This window comes from Mugil cephalus, chromosome 6 (genome assembly GCF_022458985.1).
Source record: "Mugil cephalus isolate CIBA_MC_2020 chromosome 6, CIBA_Mcephalus_1.1, whole genome shotgun sequence".
In the NCBI taxonomy this organism is placed as follows: Eukaryota; Metazoa; Chordata; class Actinopteri; order Mugiliformes; family Mugilidae; genus Mugil; species Mugil cephalus.
The window spans coordinates 11,427,731-11,453,218 of NC_061775.1; the positions used below are offsets into that span (position 1 = coordinate 11,427,731).

At 39.9% G+C, this 25,488-nt stretch overlaps 1 protein-coding gene across 1 annotated transcript in view; it reads right to left on the reverse strand.

The window, feature by feature from the left end:
• LOC125008892 (gamma-aminobutyric acid receptor subunit gamma-3) overlaps positions 1–21,920 on the reverse strand; it is a 56,758-nt gene extending 34,838 nt beyond the window's left edge. The window contains exons 1-3 of the mRNA XM_047586250.1: positions 21,523–21,920; positions 21,131–21,276; positions 5,697–5,764 (exon numbers count right to left, since the gene is read on the reverse strand). Of these exons, the coding sequence (XP_047442206.1) occupies positions 5,697–5,764; positions 21,131–21,276; positions 21,523–21,575 (267 nt within the window). The 5' untranslated portion in view covers positions 21,576–21,920. The remainder of the gene's footprint in view (positions 1–5,696; positions 5,765–21,130; positions 21,277–21,522) is intronic.
• Positions 21,921–25,488: the final 3,568 nt, after the last annotated feature.

Below are 25,488 nucleotides of genomic sequence, written 5' to 3' on the forward strand. Positions count from 1 at the left end.
CTGCACTGTTGCAATGACAGTAGGGACTTGACACATAACATGTAATCTTGAGAGGAATTATCCCATGACAGTGTAAAAGTAGGCAATTTTTCAGTGTCTCCAAATTAGCTCCAAAAGCATTAAGTTCTTTTAAGTTGTTGTTTTTCTAATATCAGATAAATTTGTTAAGGAAATCCAAGGAAATGTAAAGTTATTCTAATTTACTGTTGGAAACGGTGGTAATACCAGAGGCACCAGTACACTGGGTTGAACTAACAAATGTTAGCATAAATGTTCTGGACAGGCCACTGACTGTGTAAAAGATGCTCATTTGTTCCTCAGAGGTGCGATTTATGACACTAATCACCATCAATAGAAAATCTTACTGTGCATATAATTAAACTTAAATGGAAGAGAGACTCAAACTAAATGTTCAACAGCGACTCACCATTCAGTAAATTGGGAGTGATTACAGAAGTCATGACATGTTAGCATGCTAATCAGGGTTTTTAAATTAGGGCCTTCTTGAAGCCCAGAGATAAATCCACACATCTTTAGTCTTTAGTTCATGTCACTTCTACACTAACATTTAAGTACTTCCAGATGTTTGTACTTTGGCTTATTTTTGAATAATTCATATTTTAAGAACTGATTATGTTTTGGAAATGTTCTTGAAAAGTCACCGGCTGCTGCCACTGACTGCAACGATGCATCCACACAGCTGCTATAAGAAGTAACTCTGGAGGAACATTTCACATCTTTTGACACAACATACACAGAACAGGGGCATTTAGCGCTGAATAGCTTTTCAGTACGACTCTGCATGTGTACATATATACATCATCCACAGCGAAACATGTGGTTTTATATTACTATTACTTCTCTGCGGTATTAGAAAATATTTTTCATTAATGGTGTATAGTTTTATTCTGCCCACCCATCTGCTATTTCATATACTGAATATATGTTGTGATTAATAGCATTGATATTAATCATTGGTAATACAGTATATTACATGGTACCGCTGTCTGCAGCCCATGTATCATTACTTCATTACTGATATAAATGATTATTGTCACTTATTTAGTTGCCGGTGTAAAAAGCACAAGAGTTAAAAAAAAAAAAAAGCAACAACAATACATTCAGACATTCCTCAAACATGGATGGTTGGATGGATGGATGGACTGTTTAGGCAAATCTTTAACCTACTGTTAAGGAACAGTAGAAATGCCAGTGATTCAGTATGACTGAAAAACATGGCTGTTCTCGAACCATTCAATTAGACAGTACCCATTGTATGTGCCATTGTGTCAAAAGACAAAGGCATAATGATTTAGTGGGCTACTGAAAAACAATTCAAGTACATTTCTCCACTGAGTGCAGAATCCTTTCTCTTTGACTGTGCTCTACATGTGAAAAACGGTCCGCCGAGTTTATGCAGAAAGGATTTAATTACAATATGTCTCCTGGAGAAGTCATGACACCCTGAATTATACACCACATTGCAATTAGAAACAATACAAGTATGACAACCAATATATGAATTCATCTGTGACAATGTGGCTTAATATAAGCTGGTCAAACAAAAAAAAAAGAAAAAGAGGGAGACAGCACTTCACCTTTTGTTGTAGTAGCAGAGAATATGCAATGAATATGCAGTATTGCTCATTGAAATGAAAGCAAATTATGGGCTCTCATAGATTCACGCTGCACATTCCTGAATAGAAACCCCAGCACCTTGCCACAGTAACACATATAAGCACAGTAGAAGACAGGGGCCGCTTGGTTTTATCTGCACAAGTAGCATGTCAGAATGATTTTCTCTTTAATACCATCATCCTGTGACAATTCAAACGTCAAAAATACACTGTGCTCACTAACTGGCTGTTTGTGAGTTGGCCCTGGTTTTCCTTGTCCCAGATACTCCGGTCAAAAGCTTTTAGCTTGTTCTTCCAAAGTCAAAGTGTTTTTTATAGCAGGTGTGACACATGCTGAGATGAGAGGACGTTCCTCCAAGACCACGGAGCCACATGAAGACACAGCACTGAGTATAGTGTAATACAAGGGGCTGAGCACAAAACAGTGTAAACGGTAGGAACAGTGCAAAGACAAGCAATAAAATACACAAAGTGCAAAACACTTGGGAGACAATGCACTTATAAAAAAAACATTACACAGAGCAAAAAGAGAGACAACAGCCCCAATTAATAAGCAGACTCACAGAGCATGAGTTAGGGTGGTTGTAAACATTTCATTACCAGCATAATGTGTGTAAGGGACGCAAAGGAACGGCAGGTTATGATATTATTGTGGCTGTGTGTCTATTTCAAGTGTCTATTTGTGTCTATTTATTCCGAGTACTAGAGTCTTATGGCCTGAGGGAACAGAGGAACTGAGGGACACCAACTCTGAGCTTGAGAAAGCTGGATCAAGTTCAAGTGAAAAAGCTGACAAGGTCTGCAGCTGTAGCCGAGCAACATTTTCTGCGCGCGTGAAATAAAGTCGGTGAAAGGAATTCACCATTTGTTATCTTTAGCCATGCGGTAAGTCAAGTGGCAGCGATGACGACGAGGTTCTAGCTGTAGCTGCAGCCACATTCGCCACTTACAGCTGATTTCCCTGATTAGACCCTGCACACGACTGTGTGTGTTTGTTAAGACTGAGCGACGTCAAGCAGTAATTTCGCTAATGTCGGGGTGGGGAAACTGTATGGTTAAAGGGTTGGAAACGTTTAACCCGTCAGAGTAACTGAAAGCACCTGCATGCATTTGGCGAGGATGTTAAATTGGAGCAAATATGCAAATGGAGGTATTATAATGTACAGACAGGTGAGCCTAGTGAAGGCTGAAATCACACTTTAAAGTAAGAGGGGCGACCATTTATCGCCGCTTTCACCATTTATCGCCGCTTTCACCATTTATCGCCGCTTTCACCATTTATCGCCGCTTACATGCAATCAACACTCACACGGTAGTTACACGCTATGGTTTCTAAACATAACAGTTTATGATTTGACTCAGTATGTGTTCTTTATTTTTAGACAAGGTAACCAGTCGTCTCCAGCTCCTTAGTTGACACACACACACACATGAAAGTATTCATCAGTGTTCTCCGACTCTCGCCCTTCTAATGGGCGCGTTTATTTAAAATTTCAATTTAGTCATTTATTTACTTTCAGTCTTTCTTCCACGACTGCAGTATTGAGCATTGAGAAGAGTCAATCTAACGTGGCACGGCGGCACATCACTGGGACATCATCCGAAGGAGGTGTCACAGGTGAAGGCCTGTCATAGATTGTTAGCGACTTGTCACTCAACTCTGACAAAGATGAACACAGACCGCGTGATGTGCAAACGCTCTGTGACGTCACACGCGGTTTTCATAGAAGGCGATTTGGTGGCTCAGTGTGGTGGTGCCTGACTCCGCCTAGCTCTGTGTCATTTCGAAAACGGCTAAAGAAGTAGAGCATGAGTGGAGCTGAGGTCAGTGGATGATGCTTGGGCTAACAGGTAGTGAGCTGTGAGGGTCCCGAGCTGTCAAAACAACCACTCCTAAAATGAGGCAGAACTCTGAGTGCTTCACCCTCGTACTGTAGTGCTGAGTGAAATGAGCTAGTCTTTTGAATCAGGCTATAAACATGTTTATTTATGCTGTAGTTGCTCATTTTAACATGGAGGTATATGGGATATACACCGATCTGGCATAGTATTATGACCACCTTCCTAATATTGTGTCGGTGTAGGATGTGGTTAATAGGGGTCTTTAGTTCCTATGGGTTGGAGGGGCCTGTGGGGATCATCACACAGATTCTTGATCAGTTTGTGATGTAATGAATTTGGACGCCATGTTTTCTGAGTTGTTCCCAACTATTTCTGTGTGCGTGTGCGTGTGTGTGTGCCTGTGTTAGGCTGCGTCCTGCTGAGGGTTGGCTGCTGCCATCAAGGAAGGTGGAGGTTCCTGGTCTGGCCTGAGTGGGTGCTACATGTCTGAGTGAATGCCAGGTCCAAAATCGTCACAGCAGAACAGTGAATCGTCACAAGACGGTCGATGTTATTTACTTCTGCTGTCAGTGGTTATAATGTTGTGGCTGACTGGTGTACAGCCAGCCTCAGGTGGACTTTGGCTTCATTCTTCAGCACCCCAGAGGTTGCTACTGGCCCTTGCGTACAGCAGATTCTGATCACCTGAGCTGAAGTGAGGTGGGAGGTACACTGGAATAGAACGTAACATTAAGGACTTTTTGCAATATTTATGGCCATTAGTCAGAAAGACACTAATGTGAATCCTCCAGCAGTAGCTCATCAATGTTTATTAGTTACATTTTCCTTTTATTATTCTCAGCATGGCTCCATTCCCAGTGTCCATTTATTTAATGTTTTTTTTCTTTTTTATTGCCGAGCCCTTTTGTGTATTTGCCTTATTCGTCAGCCGTTATTAGCAACAAACAACATATGCATTGAGTTACATGCAAAGTGCACTATTATGCATATGCACTGAATGACTTTTACTACAGATGCAATCAATGCTTTATGACATTCATTAACCCCGTCCCAACTTAGTTTTGTTTTTCTGTCGTGTCAATGCGCGGCGTTGGAAAGTGTGATCAGACGAGCCGTCCAAGAAACAGTTTCCTCAGCTTGGCTCATCTCTTCTCTCAGTACGACTCGAAATCTATTTCCTCTCTAAACTTAACACCTCCTCTCTCTCAGTGTGTCCTTTTGACCACCGGTACAGTCCGCCTCCCTTTCAGAAAGCTGTTTCTCTCCCTCACTCGGCTATTCTTCACACATTCATCTTAACCTCTCACCTCGCTCTTAGCCGGCTCTTTTCTTTCCTTCCATTTCAATATCCCACCGCTTTCATCCCGTTCTGATGTCCCTCTACTCATCTTTTCATCATCACAGACGCCAAGTTAAAGCCTCTAACGCCAAGTTCTCCCAGAGTTGTGTAATTTTAAAAGTTAGACGGTCGCACCTCTGGAATTTCTTGACACTAATCATTAATGAGTGGAACCAATATACACCCATATGTTATTATTATATCCATATATTTTAGTTTATATATTTTAATAAGTGGTAGATTACACAAGCGAAACATACAGGTCTGACTTTCTTTAACAGGAAGTAAATTGACAGGGAGAGTTGTGGAGTTGTGATCATATAAATAAAGTAATACATTAGCAATTATAGAGAGGATTTGATAACGTCATCCAGAATTTATGTACATTTGCCTCAACAAAGTAGAAATTCAAGCCTTAGATTAAAATGTGAATGCTTGTTTGGACATCATATACAAATATAAAGACTAAATAAAGTGAACCATGTATGTATGAACCATGTATGTATTTGCCTTCGGATGCTAAAAGCCATTTAATCCATGGAAAGTAAGATGCTTTCATAAACATAACATTCAAAATTCAGAATCCATAGCACTCTTTATTTGCAGTCTGGCTGCAATTTGATCAAAACTATATTCTGAATCTTGACCTGAAAGAGTGCACACGTTAACATTAATTCTACATGTTATATGTGCATTTCCATTACACCTTTACTTCTGATGGAACCATAAAAATCACCCACTGAGAAACCCAATTTATCTGAGATTGGACTCCGCCTTTATAACACGCACTTTAACGTTATAACGTGCACTTTCAGCCCCGAGATCAATATGACCAGCACGTCATTTAACGCCAACAGCAAGCAAAAGCTCTGACTTACCATATTTATTGAAGACACTGGTCCAATACTGTTCACGAATATGTCGACATCAATAACTGTTGGTTTTACTGTGGAGAAAAAGAAAAACAAGAGCAAGAAATGATGAGCGACCAAGGCTTTTTTATTCTCGGGCACCAAACTTGCCTCTTTTGTAAATCGAAGAGAAGCCCAGAGAAGCTGAATACATAAAACTTTATCGTTCAGAATCCTTTGAAGAGTGAGTAGCCGCTAAGTGAAGTGGTCTTCGGGGAGTCGTAGTCGTTAACAATGATCACACATTAGTCCTCATCACAACAGTTCTGATGAAACACCTCTACGAGTGTTCTTCTGAACACAGAAACTGTGCACCCGACAACAGACTGTACAACACAACAAACTATTACATCTTAATGAAGGATTTAAAGACATCACTGATGACAACCGCATGTAGAATATCAGAGAGAGGAAGCTCAGCTCAGTCCTAGGGGTCTCAATCCTACTTATCCCTGCTGTTTTTTTTGTTTTTTTTTATCAAAGCCAGCTAATCACGGACTGAATCACACCTGGGACGTCAGCTGAATGCAATTAACTGATAAACGAGCAGAGCCTCAATCAATGGCTGGGCCGCGATGAAGCAATGTGGTGGTTTATGGCTTTCTACATCAAGTAATAGTGCAAAGTGTCGAGATAACACCACATGTAAAATAGGCCAGGACCTGATGTAGAGGTGCAGCTCGTCAACAGGTAAGACAGGAAACTGCTTGGGGCCCCCGAGGGCTGACACATTTTAAACCACAGCAATGGCAATGTTCAGAGTTTTCATTTCACATTGCTTCTCTGTTCACATTACTCACATTACATTACTGTGTCCAGCTCTTCCCATCTTACATTGCATCTTCATTATGTTTGATATTTTGTTCGATTTTCCTTTGTTTTGGTCTCCACCTATTCCTAAATGTAACATCGCAGTGCTACATGCCATTGCCCCCCTGTTTCTCCTGATTTCATTTGGCTCCTCACTCACTCACCTTACTTCACCCGTGTTTTGTTACTTCTCCTTCCTTGTGTATGTCGTCTGTGTGCTCCTCTTTCATTAATACAGCTCGCTCTCATTACCCTGTCAGCCCTTGTGTGTAAGTCCCGTCTCCCACCTTTCAGTTTGTCTGTTGTCTTATCCGGTGTGTTACCTGCTGTGTTCCCTCGCTGGTGTTTTCTTGTTGCTTCCCAGTTGGATTCCCAGTGTTCCCTGCTTCCTTTTATTTTTGGGTTATGTGTTGACTCTCTTTGGATCTGCCCTGCCTCATTTGCTGCGGTGCCTGTAGTTTACCTTGTTTGCTTTCACTGAAAATCCACTTGCATTTGTGTTATCCCACTTTTTCCTGCTACAACTGTATTGTATTGTATTGTATTCTATTGTGACACAGTCAGTGGGCCAGGCTGCAGAAGCCCTTTGGTGTTCAATTCACTCCAGTATAACAGAACCACTCCTACATCCTCCAAAATGATCTAACTGTTGAATTGCCACATTTTTTACATTTCAGCATGAGCTGAATATTACAACAGTCATGAAGCATGAACATTTAGTGCAGGGCTGTTATATCAGAATGCATTTGTTTTCAATACTGTGCCTAATCATACAATGGTAAAAGGTTAATCAGTGAGTTCTGCTGAAACTGACCAGTTTTAAAAACTGTGTATGAGTGCCATGATCATAGACTGTATAAATATGGGCCATGTGTCACCGTTTCTTTGCATTGGCCAAACTGACAGTATTCTCCGAGGGATAAGGACGGCGCCATGTTGCGCAGTAAAGTGCCACGTGGAGCCATGACATATGCCACGCTCACGTTCACCAGTTACAAGGACATGTCGGATTATACACTGTACTCTTTTTTTTTTTTTAACAACTTTTTTCAACAGGAAACTTGAATATGCATCAGCATTATATTAACTACCCAAAATGACAGAAATCATCCTTGAAAGAAATTATTTGATGTTTTAGTTCGGCCCAAGTCCCATCCAATAACATAGAGACGGAGCTTATGACCTGTACTGCACTTAGTCACCAGGGGGCGCTCTACTCGCTTTGACGTCCCTATTTATACTGTCTATGGTAGGGGTCTTCAAAGTTTTTCAGGCCAAGGACCCCAAACTGATGGAGAGATTAAGTAGGGACCCCCTACCTACTATATGTGTTCTATATTAAACTCAACCTTGTGCTATTTATAAATATACATTATCATTTTGCATTTGCATTTCAATATTACGCTATCCCTTATCCCTATACTAAAATATGTTGGATTCATGTTAATATGCATTTAAAGAAATTTAAATTTGTGGAGGGAAATTAATATATATAAATATATAAATATATATATAAAATGTGTAATCAACCAAAGATTTTGCGACCTATGAGCATGAGCCAAAACTTTAAAGCTGAAATATAATGAAAATATGTGCAGTTCTTAGGGGAACTCCAGAGAGGGAATTCAGTGGGGTTTTTTTTTTCTTTTCTTTTTGAATGACTCATCTTTTGTAGATATTTTTCAGTGCAGTTTAAACTCCTGTATTCTGATTACTTCAAGTTCATTACAGGAATCTGTGCACCCCCTGACCACTGTTAAACGCAGCTTGTGGGGATAATTCATGCAATTACACGTTCTGTACGCCACACTTTGCCAACAATTACCTCAACCAAGGAGGTTCAGGCAAGTCACGGAGGAAGGTCTCTCAGCAGCTACAGCTGCAATCATAGTGGAACACCCCTGGCTTTCCCCTGCTGCTCACAAAAATTTCATGCTCAGGTGTAAAGGTGTCATTCTAAACTAGAACTTTTAAAACGTCTAAGTGACAGCTGTGACACGCTGTTGCCACAAGCTTTTGCATTTGCATAGCAAAGAGCTCCACCATCATTTTACATTACCTGTCTTTGGAGTCTCTGTGTCTCTGCCAATTAAATCCACAGTGAGAATTTTTCCACCTGCCAGTCTCCGTTCGAGCGTTCGGTTCACGTGCTAACAGATGGCACACTAGAGGACACTTCTGGAGCGTCCCCGCTGAGGCCCATTTTCAAAAGCGCTATGTTGATAACTGCACAAAACCTGGCGGATAAAATGAATTAATCTACATGGAACTCTAAAAAGATCTGAATGGGATATTTGACAGAACTCTTCTAAACCTTTCATGGCACTTTTATACGTTTATAAATCATGGTTTCCTCAGCTCAATTTCTGTTACATGTCATATAAACAGCGCATTGCACACTGCAAACATTTCGCAGTGAACTCATTGTGTGAAAGCTGTCAGGTAATAATGGCAGCTCCTGCAGCAGGATGTATTATGACCTGCAGAGCAGCCACCAAGACAAGGAATTAATTGGAGACGATCAATCTGATAGTAAGACCTCAACACATCCTCCTCTCCTCTCCTTTCCTCTCCTAGTCAGTCCCCATAGGTTGACCTTATCTGATAACATTTTGCATCCCCGCAGTGCAATGAAAAATAAACCTGTGGAGATTACAGTTTTGTTTGGGTACACAATGATTTTGAAGCTGGATTATTATTATTTTTTAATTTGCCTTCACCTTGCATCTCTATGCCCACTTAAAATTATAAATGGGTCCTTTAAAATTTTACAGTTACACATAAACTACCCGCAGGAACATTTAAATCCACAAGATCAACATGGAATCCACTGAGAAAAGATCCACAGGATATCCATATTTGATGCACCTGCTCTTTTCATCCGTATAGACATGACGTGTCATGCACAAAACAGGGGTTTGCATCATCCTGTCTACAGGACGCTTTTAAAAGTGAGTCGAGCTGAGGCAGTGCAGCTTTATTTATATTTCATTATATGGTTTCAGTGTTTTCTATAATTTTCTATATGACAGTAATTATTAATTATATTTTCCTGGAATTATTTGATAAATTATTTTAAAATAAATGTAAAATGCCCCATACAAGTGCCTGTGGCAAAAGGATACCTAGCTTGTAATGATGTAAAGCATTTCATTAGCACATAGGAGAAAATGGAATCAGAATATCATTGGCAATTTTTCCTTGAAACAGAATCAATGATTAGATTGAAATTAAAACTGATTGATGAAACATTAATACCAAATGGAAAGCACAAGAAGCAAAGAAGTACATTATCAAAATGTTATCATCTATGAACTATCTATATATCTAAAACATTTTATAAACAAAGAAAAATAAGCACAGTTTTGGTGCATTGCTGCCATCTGTTGTGTAGTTCGTAATTGAGCTATGCTCGAAATTTGACTTTCTGAATACGGTCCTTGCCCAGTCTACATGCAACGGAGAAAATAAAATCACTGACAGGAGCATGTCCTCCTCCTCCACACTAGGTGGCGCTATGTGCCTTTCCACCGAGTTAATAAGGCCCCCTTTCCAGGTGTTCTAATACGTCAAACCAGCATTTGAAGAACAACATGGATACTAGTGCAGCTTTTTAAATCTCGTATGTAATACATGTGCTACTTCTGTTGCGCGCTGTCTCTCAAGTGGTTTTTCTACCGGCTCTGTTTACCTTCTTCTTCTGCGACTGGCTTTCTTGGATGTTTTTGTTCCGGGGTCCAGTTAAAAGTCTGATTAAACATTTGCATGCTGGAGAAAATCAACTTGCAATAGCATAATCTGGGTGTCTTAATTGGATGAGGAGAACTACAATTTTAGTCATATTAACATGTTTACATGCACTTAAGTTGTCCAGTTAAAGCCGGATTGTTTTTTTCACGTGCATGTTAACGTACCGAGTATTCTGTTCTGTCCACAACTCTTACTGAAACAGTGGACAAATTCGGAACAGCAGCTATTTATTTATTGAGAAATTACATTAATAGTCTTCAATTTAATGTTTGAAAATTCATGCCGCGGGGCAGTTCAGACCATCTGAAGGGCTGATTTTGGGCCACGAGCCATACGTTTGACATCCCTGAGTTAACATTATGTAAATTAAGATGTCGGTCTGGAGGCCAGACGAACTTCCCCACTTGTGATGGAAAGTTGGTCTAGAATCCTCTCCGTTGGGAACTGATTATACTTAAACTGAGCATTCGAAGCAAATGTAGGACTAATGCAAATCTAAATGCATTTGGAAATAATTTCTATAACAATATTCTGACTGGCCAGATCATGCTGCTACAGCTTTCATTCATTGAATAGTCAACAAACCTTTTCAAGAATGTGCTCTGGTTTGACTACAAATCTAAAAAATCTTAATAATCATTCAGTGTTCACTAATCACGTGTGTATGCGCGTAAGTGTTCAAAATTTGTATCCTCTTAAGAATCCTGCTTTTAAAAACAAATAGTCCACGGTATTACCATGAACCATCTAATTACTTCTGGAAAAAGTTTCCACCAAAATCAAGAGAAATACATGAGAAGCCTTGGGTACTTCTTCTCTAACCAAAGTAAAGAAAAAAAGAAATTGTAAAATAGATGGTAACCAAATAAGTGTGGGTTGCCACTGCTATCAGTGGTAGGGAGCTCTGGTTGTGTTGTACTAGGACAAAAATAAACTGAGTCCTGGGCGATAAAACCCTGAAAACAGTAGGTATTTCAGTTGTTAAATGTTACTCTCTTGGCAATGAAGCTGTATAATATTACTTTCCTCATTATACAATGCTAATTGTGTTGCTGACTATAATTCTGCACCTGCCTACACTGCCACTTAGCAGCACTTAGTTTGTGACTAGTCATTCAGTAAATGGGGACAGCTCATTACCTTTAGGGAAATGGATAACATGAACTAGAAATTAATTATCAGTTGTCGAGGGGGTTATTTATCAGTGCAGCCACCAGTAGAAGTTTGTCCGAGGTCATACTAAATATACAGTACTATTCAGGACGCTCTCTCCTCAGGTGCCAGTACAGTATAAATGTGATAATGGGCAGTTTGAAATAAACAAGAGAATAACTGAGAGTGAACTCTCTCTGGGGAGCCTATAATCTCCTCTGCACTGCCCAACGATTACTTGGAGCCATTTATAGACAAGAAAATAATAATAATAATAATAATAATAAAAACAGTCCAGTGTGCGGATAGGAAAGCCATAACCTCTTGTGAGATTTATTCGTTATTAAATGTGAGCAGAGGATGATGAGCAGGTCTACGGAGACATGAGCTAATCTCTCTCCAGGTTTGCTCTGGAGCCCGGCTCTGACGAATGGATGAACATTAGCTGCCAGTGACAAGCAGAGACAAACAGCAGCCTTCCCCGTTTCCCTGTTTGACACGCTGACAGGGATGTTCATGGCATGCGTGTGACCACAACTGGATTTCTGCCTTTTAATGATAAAAACTACATTAGAAATGTCCTTGTTTGACCACATTAGCCTGTTATCCTTATCCAAATAAGCTATAAAAAAAAGAGCTTGTCACTTGTCACAGACAAAGAGTCTGAATCTGTCCTTCAAGTCAGTTACGTTTCTCTGTCTTAAAACGGACCTTTTGTCTACGTGGACCATCTAACAACTGACAAAACAGTGCTGCAGATCCAGCTTCATCATCTGTGCCCTCACCACCAACGGTGACTTTCCTGGCTTGCAGAGGATAAATAGTTAATGAGTTGATTAAACTTCGTCTGAAGGGAAGATTCAGACTGATCAATTCTTTTGACCTGGTGTGTGAGTGGGTTTAGCTCTTCCCACTACACCCTCCCCTGAATGGCCCCTCAGTGAAGAAGATAATCCATCTTTGATTTCCAATAGTTCCTTATCACCGATCACAAAAAGGTGCACACAGTGAGTGGGTGCTGCCTATGCTGGGTATCAGGGATGGTTGATTCAATGCCGGAATAAAAAAGATTTACTTTTGCTCACTGAAAAACAAATAGGGATTTCAGACCCAACTGACTGTTATTTATAGAAAAATAATCTTTTTCGGTATAAAACAACAATGTATAATATACAGTGATACCATTAAAACTGTGCTAATGTAATGTAAAAAAAATTATAACATCCCTACTAGGCCAGACTGTACTCCAGCATCAAACATATGATCTGTAGGTGCTATGGTTAATCAACTACTGACTTATTAAACATTTTGAGTATTAGTCAGGTCATTCCTTTTGATGATATGACTTGGTAACTTGGTGTTTTTGAGTACTTCAAAGTTTTTATCGCCTACACGTTTTAATTTACGTCATATTTATTTCTACTGTCATTATTTCCATATGTTTGTCTTGTACATTTATGTATAAATGTATGGCTGCCTCAAAATTTAACCAAATGACCCAAAGTTCCCATGACATAATTTATCCTAATGTTGACTTACAGTCACATTTACTTATACCATTTTTCCAGTTCACTTCTATATTATCTTTACCAGGTAGTAATGGGCCTCCATCATTGCATCATAGTAAAATATTACCCTGTTTTCATCAACTATCCCAGCGTCCTAGAGTTGTGTCAGTGGCAGCTTGTTTCCCATCTTTCCCGATGGCTGGAGTAGCTGGTCCCCTCTGCTGCACATTTTTTGTCTACTCATTAATCACATAAGCTAGCAGGAACTCCCAATGACATAACTACATCTGGGAGAGTCGCAGACTATTCTTGGTTGGCTTCTGCGTTCTCTGAGCTGCAGCACAATGACCGATGGCAGGAAGACTTCGGCTTTTCTTCTCGCCGCCTCAGGCTCATTACTGAAGACGAAATGCCAAAGGGTTCTGAGATGGTCAAAAAGCGGATCAGATCACCACCCTCTGGCTAACTGCTCCACAGACGATAACCTATCACCCTGTAAGTAGGCACCCAAATTCCCCCACTAACAACATCAGGTTTCCAGACACCACAGGACCCCCTCAGGAGGCCCATGTCCATTCCCTGATGAGGCACAATATTATGAAGGTGGTCCTGATGTTATGCCTGACCGGTGTATATACAAACACTAGTAACACTAACCAATAAAGACTGAGTTGCCTCTCTGCAGCATATCAAATATAATATCCTAACCGTTTTCTTATTTTCCATTGCAACACACTGTAATAATTACAGCAAAGTAAACCACCACATGTAAACCAGATCAATCACTCACTGTCATTTGCTCAGCAGAGTCCCACAGATTCTGACAGTCCCCAGCTTAGTTACTTGGTAACGGCCTAAACAAAAGTCTCAGTTGTTTATCTGTGTGAAAGGGTTTTATTTAAAACAGCACGTTTCTATTGTATGTTTTTTTCTTCTTCTTTTATGCCATTTGAAAGCCTATTATGTTACTCTCATGGTGTCAACTTTAAACTGTTTGTGTCTTGGCATTACGCACAATAGAGGGAAAAAATTCATAGACGATAATTATAAGAGGTTCTTTGCAGTCCATTAGTCTATTTTATTGTTAGCGGCAGAGCTTGTTCGCGTCACTGTCCCATGTCATCGCTGTATGAATTCGCTGCTAAAGCGTAGCTGACATTTCACACCGCCACTGTTCGACGTTAAAATGTCATTGTAAAGCAGTCACAGAAAGCACAATGTATTTGTCATGAGTTTTAGCTTTAGATGACAGCAATTGTTATTTAACATTCACAGCTTTCAGCTTTTGTCGTGACTACATAACTTCACATTTTTAAAGTAATTCGCTTTAACAAGTCGCTGTAGGTTACAAGTTGCACACTCCTAGCTTATTAAATTTGTTTGTCAGGAGCTTGTGCGCATGTGTACAGGGATTCAAGTTAAACTTGAACATGACATATTGTGTGATCACTGTATTAATAACTCATCAATGACCCCTTGAAACAATTACATTTAAAATTAAATGTGACTTTTTCTAAAGAGCGCCCTCTGTGGTCACAAATAAAAATGCAGACTAATGATGTCTGCTAATGATAGAGTAGCACACTGACTGTATGGTCCTTGCATTTGTCAAACGGGTGGTGCCATCTTGTGAGTTTGAACCCAGAGTCTGCACAGTAGAGTACAAAGTGGAGTCACGTGGAGTTGTGTTATCGATTACCCGCCCACACTTCTTCCAGACTCACTTTTAGTTTGATTTTGACCAGTTCCAACAAAATGTTGGAAATGTTGAAAAAAAAAAAAAAAAATCCAACTCTCACACTTCACGGAGCAGTTGGCACGGCAACTGGCAGTGATCTTAATGTCACTTCTTGTTTCTATAGCGTCAAATGACTAAATCCAACCTTATCTGAAAATCTGACACCACAGTTTACAGTTTAAAATAACAGAAACCATCTTTGAAAAAAAAATGTGACGTGTGTTTTAGTTCGTCCCACATCGCAGCGATTACCATGGAGGAGGTGGAGTTTATGACCTATGCTGCAGCCAGTCACCAGGGGGAGCTCTACTTGCTTTGCATTTGCTTTTGAAGAGCAGTTCCACAGCCCATCTTTACACAATCCATGGAAAGGCATCACAGGCAGAAAGAAATCAAAAACTTCATGAACTGACATACAACTATACGTCTGGTTACTACGTAGGATTCCTGAGCAGCAGTTCTTAAGCTCACTGTGGTGGCTCCAGTAATCTTGTAGATGCCTGATTTCACACGACATTCAGCTAATTCAAAAACAACGACAACAAAAAAAAAAAAAACATAAGACAGGTAGCAGGAAACCTCTGACAGCCACTCATCAAACATCAAATATGACTACGAGCAGACATGTTAAAACCAAGACACTACTTTCAGTTCAGAATGGACCGTCTCTCAACATCACCACCGCAGGTATCACTTTAAATTCAAACCATGTAGTGGAAGAGTTGTTTTCAACCATAAGTTCAAAAAGTCACATTCATTAATGTCAAGAGGACCAGGTCAAATGAATTAAGCGCACCATCTGCCATCAAAGTGTCCGCGGCTCAACAAATGGCTTCCTAATTTACTTATCTGCGGTCAGGGGAATTTAAAAAGAAATGCTAATTGCTCGCATCCTGTTTATTGTCGATTAACCACACACGTTAATTTAATCTGCTTTAACTGGAGAACCTTGGAAAAATGCTGATTTCTGATACACAGCAGAATAAAACTTTTTCAGGTGAGTTTGCTTCTGTTTCTCGCGCATGTGTGTGACGGTAAAGAAGCCAGAAAAGACAGGAAAAAGAATATGCTGTCGTAGCTTAGTGAAAAGGTCACTATTGCGTTTATTACTGTGACTCATAGTTGTGTCCAGTGGTTGACGGCTGAACAGTGCAGCACACACATCATCCATAAAATGTAATAAGTCATGGTTTTCATTTATTTGCTAGTTACTACATTTATCACTCATTTCTGCCAAACTAAATTATGACACTATATAAATATAACCACATTGTGCTGGTGCTAATTTTATACAGTGTGATCAAATTTAACCAGAATTTATTATGAAGTTATAAGTGGACTCTGCAAATGCATCACAGTATTTAAAATTCACATTTCAAATATTATACATGTCATACATAGATGTTACTTCTACCACTTCCTCCTCTAGAAATTTGAAATTTAGATTATAAAGTTACTGTATTTCTCAAAAACCATGTTGACCTGTATATAAACTTACACTAGCCAACTTACCTAACAAGCCCTTTAGAGAAAAAGAATCTTTGAGAGCTGCAAAAACATGTTGCCCTATTGGGAAGTGGGCTCCCCTGAGCCACAATTAAAGATATAAATGAAGCTGTGATTCCAACTTACACCGATCAGATATAACATCATGACCTCCTTCCTAATATTCTGCATCTCTCTCTTGTGCCTCCGAAACAGTGTAGGGAAATGGGAATGGGCCTTCTGGGGGTGTCCTGAGCTGTCTGTCAACAGGATGTTGTTAGTGGGGGTCTTTGGGTCAGAAGGGTCTCTATGGATCAGGCTTGGTCCAGTGCATCCCACGGATACTTGATCAGTTCAACACCTTGTTCTGGTTTTCATGTTTTTTGAGTTAAACCATTTTTGTGTGTGTGTATCCGTGTCAGGCTGCATCCTGCTGGGGACGGCTGCTGCCATCAAGCAGTGTCATTACTATGGGGTGGGGGTGTCTGGTCTTGTCTAGGTGGGTGGTACATGTCTAAGTAACATCCAGATGAATGTCAGGTCCAGATGTTTCCCAGCAAAACACTGAATTGCCACAAGAGTCTCAATGTCATTTAATTCTACTGTCAGTGCTTTCAATTTCCTTTGATTTTCTTTCTTTTTTAAAGTGCCTAGTTAACTACTGTTACAGCCATAATGCCATGGACTGTGGAAAACGCTATGAACTTTACAGTCGTGAAAAATTAATTTCCTCCCTCACAACAAAAGGTGTCACATGAATCTAGAGCAAACAACCCATAATGCAACGCTCCCTGAAGAAGAAACTGTTCAGCATCGGTGCTCTTCATTCTAACACCTGATGTCACGAATACCCTCAAACATTTCCCTGATTTGCCGAAAATATATCACTAATAGAATGAAAAATTAGTTTAGAACTGAATACTATAACATGATAACATGATAAGATGATAACATGATATGAGTTATGATTTTAGTCCAGCTGGAGAAGAAATTATCACAAAGACTTTATTTGTGACTACTTGGATTAGGTAAGATTAATCATCTGCTCAGGAAATAAATTTTAGATGAATCACTTGAAGAAATGATTGTGTGTCGCCACCCTACCTTGCAAGCGTAGATTGTAGAAAAAAGCCTTTGCCTGCAAGCCAATAATAGTCTAATGTTGTTATGTAAAGCTCTTTGCTGCGAAGTTGGCCTTGAGAGGAGAGGATGTAGTGTGAAGGTTAGGGCCTTAAAAAAATAATCTTATCACTTCTCTGCTATCATATTTGCTGATGAAGCAAAGCTACTAAATTGATTTTGAGGTGAGATTGTTTTGTCATTTGTGATAGTGATATATGCAACCCGGTCTGACAAGGAACATGATTCAGACTTAGCAAAGCTATAAGGAAATTACACTGAATTTATACAGAACATAATAACAGCTTAAACCAACAAGAGAACAAAATGCCCGTTGCATGAATGGTTTACTTCTTGTACTTCAAGAAACGGGAGAAGATCTACAGCTACAGAACATGGCCACTGGAAGAAACTAAAGACGTGTGAAATCACCTGAGGAAAGGGAGAGATTTAAGGAAGTAACACTGAAAAAGTCACAGTTAGGTCGTGAGAGTGGGGCCAGCTCTCTCAGGGCTGCATTCAAGCCCTTGTGATGTTGGACGTGTGAGGTCATCAACACGTGCCCCTTGGTTACATCTCATGCGTCAGTCATACTTGTTATTTTCTGTCCAGTGTGCCAGAGCAACGCAGCTTTACGTGGCTTGGTATCCATGGCAACAGATAAACAGTCTATAAAGCTGAAACAATACGGGCAGAGCGACCCCTATGAAATATAATGATACTGAAGGTTGCACCCAGTTTACTGTCCAACCTGAGCTGTGACTGACCCTTTACTTCCCAGTACATTGATACAGCTTGAACGTTCCTGAGCTTCAGCGTACAGAAAGACACGAGGGAGCAGCTAGCCAACAAACCTCAGCCATCATTATCATTCAGTCATTTCTACACCTTCAAGACAACAAGACGACCTGAAAAAGACGAGTTTAACCAAAACAACAACCTAAAAGATCCTCAACCACACAGGTTGTTGATATTAATATGTGAGTTAATTGTTGCAAAAAATAAAAATAAATAAATAAAAAGAAAAATGTGGATTCAGTATTAAGCTATTCAAATAATACACAGGTTCCAATATAATATGGCTTTCGGACAATTGCGGCGAACCGGACAACGTCAGTGTGTCATATACGGCCTTGTGATTGGCTCAGCAGGGATAGGGGCGGGGCCTACCGGCCTAGTGTGTCGCTCTATGAAACAGTGCGCTGTGGAGATAGCTCCTGTATTAATGAATGAGTGAAGTTCTGACGGAAATGTAACGTCTTCTGCCTCCATTTATCTCTTTACTGAAACATGTTGGATCCATGTTAATGTGTTTTTTTAAAGAAACTTATATTTGTGGGAGAACATTTGAAAAAAACATCAAATAATTAACCAAAGATTTATGGGAGAAAATTGTGGAGAAATTTTTGAAAAATGTATCAAAAATGTCTAATCAACCAAAGATTTTGCGACCCCTAGCTGCAGTACCTCCGTGGACCCCCAGGGGTCGCGGACCCCCTGTTGAAGAACTATGTTCTAAATGCAAACAAAAATCCCCAAGATCACTTAAACTGCCTACGTGTCAGATTTGTTTTTTGGTTGTACGTGACCCAGATGACACAAACAAGACACAATCTTGATGGGTCTACTCATCTCCTAAAAAAATGCACCAGTCAGAGATGTTAATTAGAGTCGGTGATCCAGATGCCATGATAGTAAGAACTAGTATAAACACAAAGAAGTGCAGAAGTAGAGTTTCTTAGATGGATGAATAGTGACTTCCAGCTCTACCCTGGAACCACTTGTTGATGTGACCTTGTATTTTGCTTGACACTTCTCAGTCAACAAGTCACACATGTATACACACATGTATTTAACCATGTACATTACATAATACCCCAACACCACCCCCACCCCCACCCACTGTTGTGCATCGAATGTAACCACATGTGGCTGCATCCTGCCAACAGAGGCTGTTTTTTCTAAAACAAGAAAGAGCAATGGAGGCAGTGAAAGAACTGATGGGGAATATGGGCTCACCAGTACAGACACACAACACGTTCACTGCATACATGGGGAAATTAGCCAGTGCTTTATCGAGCTACTCCTCGTATCTCGCTCCTCCACGCAATGTTTCAACCTTCAGATCTAATTTATATTCATGAGGACATGCAGATGAGTTACATCTTGACCCTTTGTCACTGTAGGTCAGCGAGTTAGAGGCTGACAGATCACAGATCGCAATGTGGTGATTTTCACACCAATTCATATATGTTTCATTAAACTTACCAGTATCAATATATCAGTTGCTTATTTTCATAACATTTGCACATGCAGACAGTGTGTGAGAGAATATATTAATCATTATAGCCTAAAAAATAGCCTTTAATCAGTGGTTCATTGGTAGTGGTAAACTAACATGACTTCAGTTACATAAATTATGATAATTTAAATAATAAATTAAATAAAATTTCTAAAGATCAAAACAATGGAAGATTATTCACTATTACTTGATCAGCAAACAAACTGAAGCAGAAAAGTAGCAATGACAAAATTCAACTTGCAGCCATTGTCCGTCTGTTGTAAATATGTCTGTGTCTTAAGTAGCCTCGTGAAAGTAGAAAACACAGCATCAGAGCTAAGTGAAAGTGTCCGAGGTCAAACTGTTATTCTAATAAAAGATGAACTTTTTCTGCCTCAAATCATGGCTGGACTGTGTGGGTAGTGCACAGAGCTCCAAAAACTATTTGAACCTGTACCTAAAGCTTGGACAGGAAGACCAAAATTGCTCTCTGAAGTGAGTGAAAACTAATCAGTTAAAAGACCCTTGTAGATCTTGAGATAAGTAGCATCTAAACCATTTCTCGGGAGGGGAACCGAGGCGGACCACTGGGGGTGGACCGAAAAACGCCAACATTTAAGTGCGAGACATAGGAATATAAGTTTGCGCCTTTAGTCTCCTCCACTGGGAGAGGAGAAGTGGCACTCCATCCTTCAGATATGTGCTACACCCTGTGGCATCATTGCGGAGAAAAAATCCTACTGAAACGGGTAAATGAGACTGAACATCAGAAAGCTTTGAAGACCGAGTAGTGCTGAGTGTCATCAATCTTCCTTCACTGTCACCTGACTGCAGCCCCAGTGAACACTGACTGGGAATCTTGAACACTATGAAAACCAATCATTCCACTGAGACCACAGGTTCAACTTCTCACATTCTGCTCACATCATAACTTGTCTGTTGCACAACAGACAACAGACTGTAACATCAGCTGCAATTAATCATTCTGATTAAATTCAAAACACGTGCAACATAAGAATCTCGGGTGATCTCAGACTTTTGGTCTCAGTTGTCTGCATTGTATGAATATGTCATTCTAACACTCTTTGTTATTTTCTTCCTGCATTTTCTTGACTTGCATCATCTCTGGGCTCCTATTTCCTTCATGCTGCTGTTATTTATTTATTTCAGCACTACAACTGTATTTCTTTGGGGAATACTACAATGTATTTGTATTTGAGTTTTTACGTTGCTGTAATGATTTCCTTTGTGAGTTGCTTGAGTCACAAGTCACAAATGCCTTTGTGAAGGATTGAATAAAAGTTGTTATTCATGTGAAGGTTGTTATAAAGGTTGAAACTGATGTTGCTTCATATGAGCCACATTTTTACCATTTAATTATTGGCTGTCAGCGCTGCTTCAGTGCACCACTTACCTGCACATTTATCGTGTTACAATAGGCTACCAACTAAATCTGCAGGCTTGATTGTCTGTACCTCTATATCTGAGCAAAAATGACATGGCTGATTCACAGTCTGAGACCATTAAGGTGGACAAACTATAGAGAAGTGACCCTCACCTCCAATATCCGGTCGCAGTTTCTTATCATATTCTTTCAGTAAATTATTGAGTATTTCCGTGGCGTCTGTTTCCTGGGATTTAGGAGCCAACATCTGGTTCACAGTCACATCCTCGTACTCCTCCTCGTACTCCATTGTTAGAGAGCTACAAAGGTAAAAATGAAAGAAGGTGGTTGAAAATAGAGAGCTGACTCTGCTCACGCTTTGCAGTCTGCAAACAGTGCCACCGTTTAGGGTAGAATATAGAGTCACTAAGAGTCCATCACATAAACTTAAACCCGCGCGTAAAGTTTTCTGTAGGAAATAACGCAGTGAGAATTTAGAGCATCTCCAACACGCAACATGCTTTCCCCCCTTGACATAGGGGTTTAAACGTAAATGCCCCACTTACCAGATATGTAGGACTGACAGAAGTAAGACATAAGGCAGTAATTTGAATGTCATGTTTCTCGCGGAAGGACGACAAGCAGAGATGTGTCAGAAGACGGTGCGTATCGGTGTCTGGACGCGACGGTCACAGTGGCTCAGAGGAGAACGCGAGGAAACAGCGCTTCATAGTTTGTAATCCACCAGGACTGTCACTCATTGTTATAATCAGACGTTTTCAAAAAAAAAGATCCTCTGTTTTGGACGAAGGAACCGCTTGACACTTGGTAAAGGGTTTGTAGCTCGCCGATTGCGGACACTGCCGGTCTTTTACGCAGGTGCGCACTCTCTGAATGTATCCACTGAGAGCGCCCAATTCATTAAAAACTCCTCCGTGGCTAAGTCTGCGTCACTCCACTTTCTTAAGGACTAGTTTGCAGTTTTCACAAGAGCTGTTACACCTGCAGGAAATTATTTTTGGTCCAGCTCTTCTCATTTTTCCTCTTTCTTCCCTCACAATTAATTTGATGTAGAATGCATATATGAGAGCCGAACAAACACAGAACACACCTGTTAACTGTTAATTACAAGAGGAAAACATCTTTGGAGTTATGTTATATACATTATTTACATGCAAGTTAGAGTTGCATGCTTTTTTCTAGAGCATCAACTGGATTTTTTTCCCAGATGAATCATTTTGTCTCTAAAATGTCAGAAGTTAGATGTCATCAATAATACTGACTTAAATTTACAGTTAATTTTTTTATGAAGGACTAGTTGATCACCACTTGTTTTTCTCTTTTATTTCTTCTGTATTTTTATTTATTTATTTATTTTTTATTATTTTATTTTTTTTGTGATGCACCTGCAGTTTGGGAACATGTGATGCCGCCTCTTATCTGTCACATATTAATTTAAAAGCTTATATATCAAAGTGCAGCTTCACCCCTTTTAACATTACCCAACGCTGATAATATTCATGCAGCCTCATACAGTATGTATTTGTGGCCACCTTTGTAATTGTAATTGAGGGCCCTTGTCATGCTGTGTTTATGTTGCCTTCTTCCTGAAGTGATTTGTTTTCTTTTTCCAAGGGTGGATACTTAAGGGGGTCCTCAGCTGGGTGTTGGTTTAAGCTGGAGGAAAGATTTTTTTTGTCTCCTGCATGGGCCAGTCTCCAGAAACACTGCCTCTAACCCTCCTCCTTCAAACTGAGCACTGATAGATCGCAACTCATTCCTGCTTCCGGTCTCACACCTGATGACATCAGTGCAGTTATTTTAGAAAATGTCCCTTGTGAGCCTCTGTAAAAAAACAAAACCTTTAAACCGGTGGAGCGGCCCTTTGAATCTAACTGAAAATAGTTAGTGACAATGGCAAGAAATCGTACAGGTGACCACATGAATGATGACCAAGGAACATTCACTGAATTAAGATGAATAGGCAGTTCTGACTAAGTAATAAAAGCAGGTAACCATAGTAATAGTAGTAATAGTGAAGCAGATGTGAACCGGGGCACACAGGACAGCAATAAGGGACATAAATAGACTTTTGCTCTATGTTTCAGCAAGCTACTTTTGTGAATCACGTGCACAGCATCACAGGCAGGTTCCCTTTCAACCTGAAGCCACAACAGCCTCACCAAACTCACGTGGCTCCTACGTTGCTATGGTCAAGTGCTGTTCGATATGTGCTTCCGTTGAGGTTGTCCTTTGCCAGTGTGCTGAGCTGCTGTTGTGGCTGACTGTGTCACCCTCTGGCGGTCGCAGAGAGAAATGCACACACTAGAGAGAGCAGTGGATCTGCTGTAATCGGGACACTGTACCTTTAAAACACGACTGTAAGAGACACCCTTTTACATTTGAGTTGCTTTGTTAACAATTGACTCATATAAATGCAAAAAATAAAAGTTTAATGGTATTGATTAACAGTATCCTCTATTTTTAGTGAGCGGTGTTAAGATTTCATGGACTTTGAATGGGCACATTCACAACAAATATCTGTTAAATGAATGCAGAGTATCTAGTTCTGTGATGAAAAATCAGACTCTCGGAGCTTAGGAAGAGAGGAGCCTCTTTGTTTTTCCTTCTGTCTCAGACCCTTTAACAGAGAGTCGTGCGCAGAGATCTCAGAAATTGATCTGCCCCAAGTGTTCCTATAACCACACTGCTGCCTTCAACTTCTGTCTGTTTTCCTTCAGTTCTTGGACTTTCTTCACAGCAAACGCTATGCAGTTAAAATTCTGGTGTTGGTGAAATTTTAGCAAGAGTGGAATTAATTATACTCTTGAGTTAAATGTGTTATATACAGTATAACTCTCTGAAGACAAATATTTGGTGTCAAAATGGAGCGTTGTTGAATTAACTCTATAAGTGTCAGTGCAACACATTTAACTCTTCATTTCTTCTACTAACTCTGAACCTGGATATGGGATATGACACCTAAGGAGTTCATTTATTAGCCCCGCCCATTTATTATACCCGCACCTGGACAGTCATCCGGAGAATTACCGACTGACTTTTACTGACGAGAAAGCTTTGTCTGGTGAGTAAAAGTGATTTGTTTTGCATATAATGTTATGTTTGATGTTAATATTGACTGTTCTCGCATGTCCCGTACAGTGATGTACCGGAACACCAAGCTAACGCTAACATTTGATTTCTTCAGCCATGCTAAAGTTAGTAAATGCTAATTCATAGGCAATTACACCATTAACATAAGTAGGTTATTACAGTTCCTACAGCTGATGATAAGTTTAGAACATAGCTTGATTAAGCTGTGTATGTAAACGTACTGAATGAGTCCTGATTTGCATTAAAGGCCGCCTACAGTCAACAGGGGTCCTATGTAAGCAACGTTTTGCCTCATTCATTCACTAACGTCAGGGTGTTGATCAGTAAATAATAAGTTGTTGGTGTGTGCCAAATCATGACGCACACACATAATACCTAAAGATGGTACTTGCGATCCAGTAGTCCAGATCGGATCTGTCCAGTATCTGACGTGAATGAGTGAATGAGGCAAAACGCTGCTTACCTAGGAGCACTTGAGCACTTGTTGAGTTCACATGCAGCTTAATCGAGCAGGAGTCAAAGTAACACTGTGGTGTGGACCCATATAGACACTTTAAAAGTGTTGAGGTTAACTCAATACTAGTGGTATTGATATTGCTGATTTTGCTGTGTTGAGATTCTCAGGTTCCTTCTTCGTGCTTCCTCCATCACTATGGCCTTCTTCTGCTGTTTGTCCACCGCTACTGTGTCTACTTTGCTAGCCATCACCAGGTTGTCTCTGCTCATGGCACATTGGCACCTGTGAGAGGAAAACTCTGCCTTTAGAATATGCAGAGTTTTGAAACATGGATTTAATGTAATTAACACCAAATATGAACGTATGCGGTGAGAACTGAACCAAAACTTATATTCTTCAAATGGTTTGACAGGACCACAGAAGAAAATATCAAAGTATTTCATGTCAGGCATTCTTTCGTAGACTCAACTAAAGTTTAAACTAACACTATTGCATTTTGTCCTACAGATATTTCAAAGGGGGTCTTTTCATCAAGATTGCATTTACAGTGATATTGTTTTCAAAGTTGTTGTCATCCGTGTATAACAATCTGCTCCTCTAGCCACCAAATCCAGATTGTGCACCGGGTTATGTTTTAATGAGATTAAAGGTCACACAGATAGAATCTATGTAAAGTAGTTTCTGTAACAACAAAAGAAAGCAAAAGAAAGAAGAAAAAGATTGAAATTCTTTCAAGGCGATTTTTTTTTGACCAAATCTTTGATCAATTTTAGTAATTCAGCATCACACAAAGCCACAGCTTCTCATCATCCTTGTGTTGCGAAGATGGTTTTAAAAAAAAATAACATGCTGAGTTATTTTCTTTAACTTTCAAATAAGTTTTTTTCATAGTCTTGTTTTTGTGCCTTCTTCTTCTTCTTTGTCTCCTTTAAAATATCATCATGTTTTAGTTTGTTTCCAG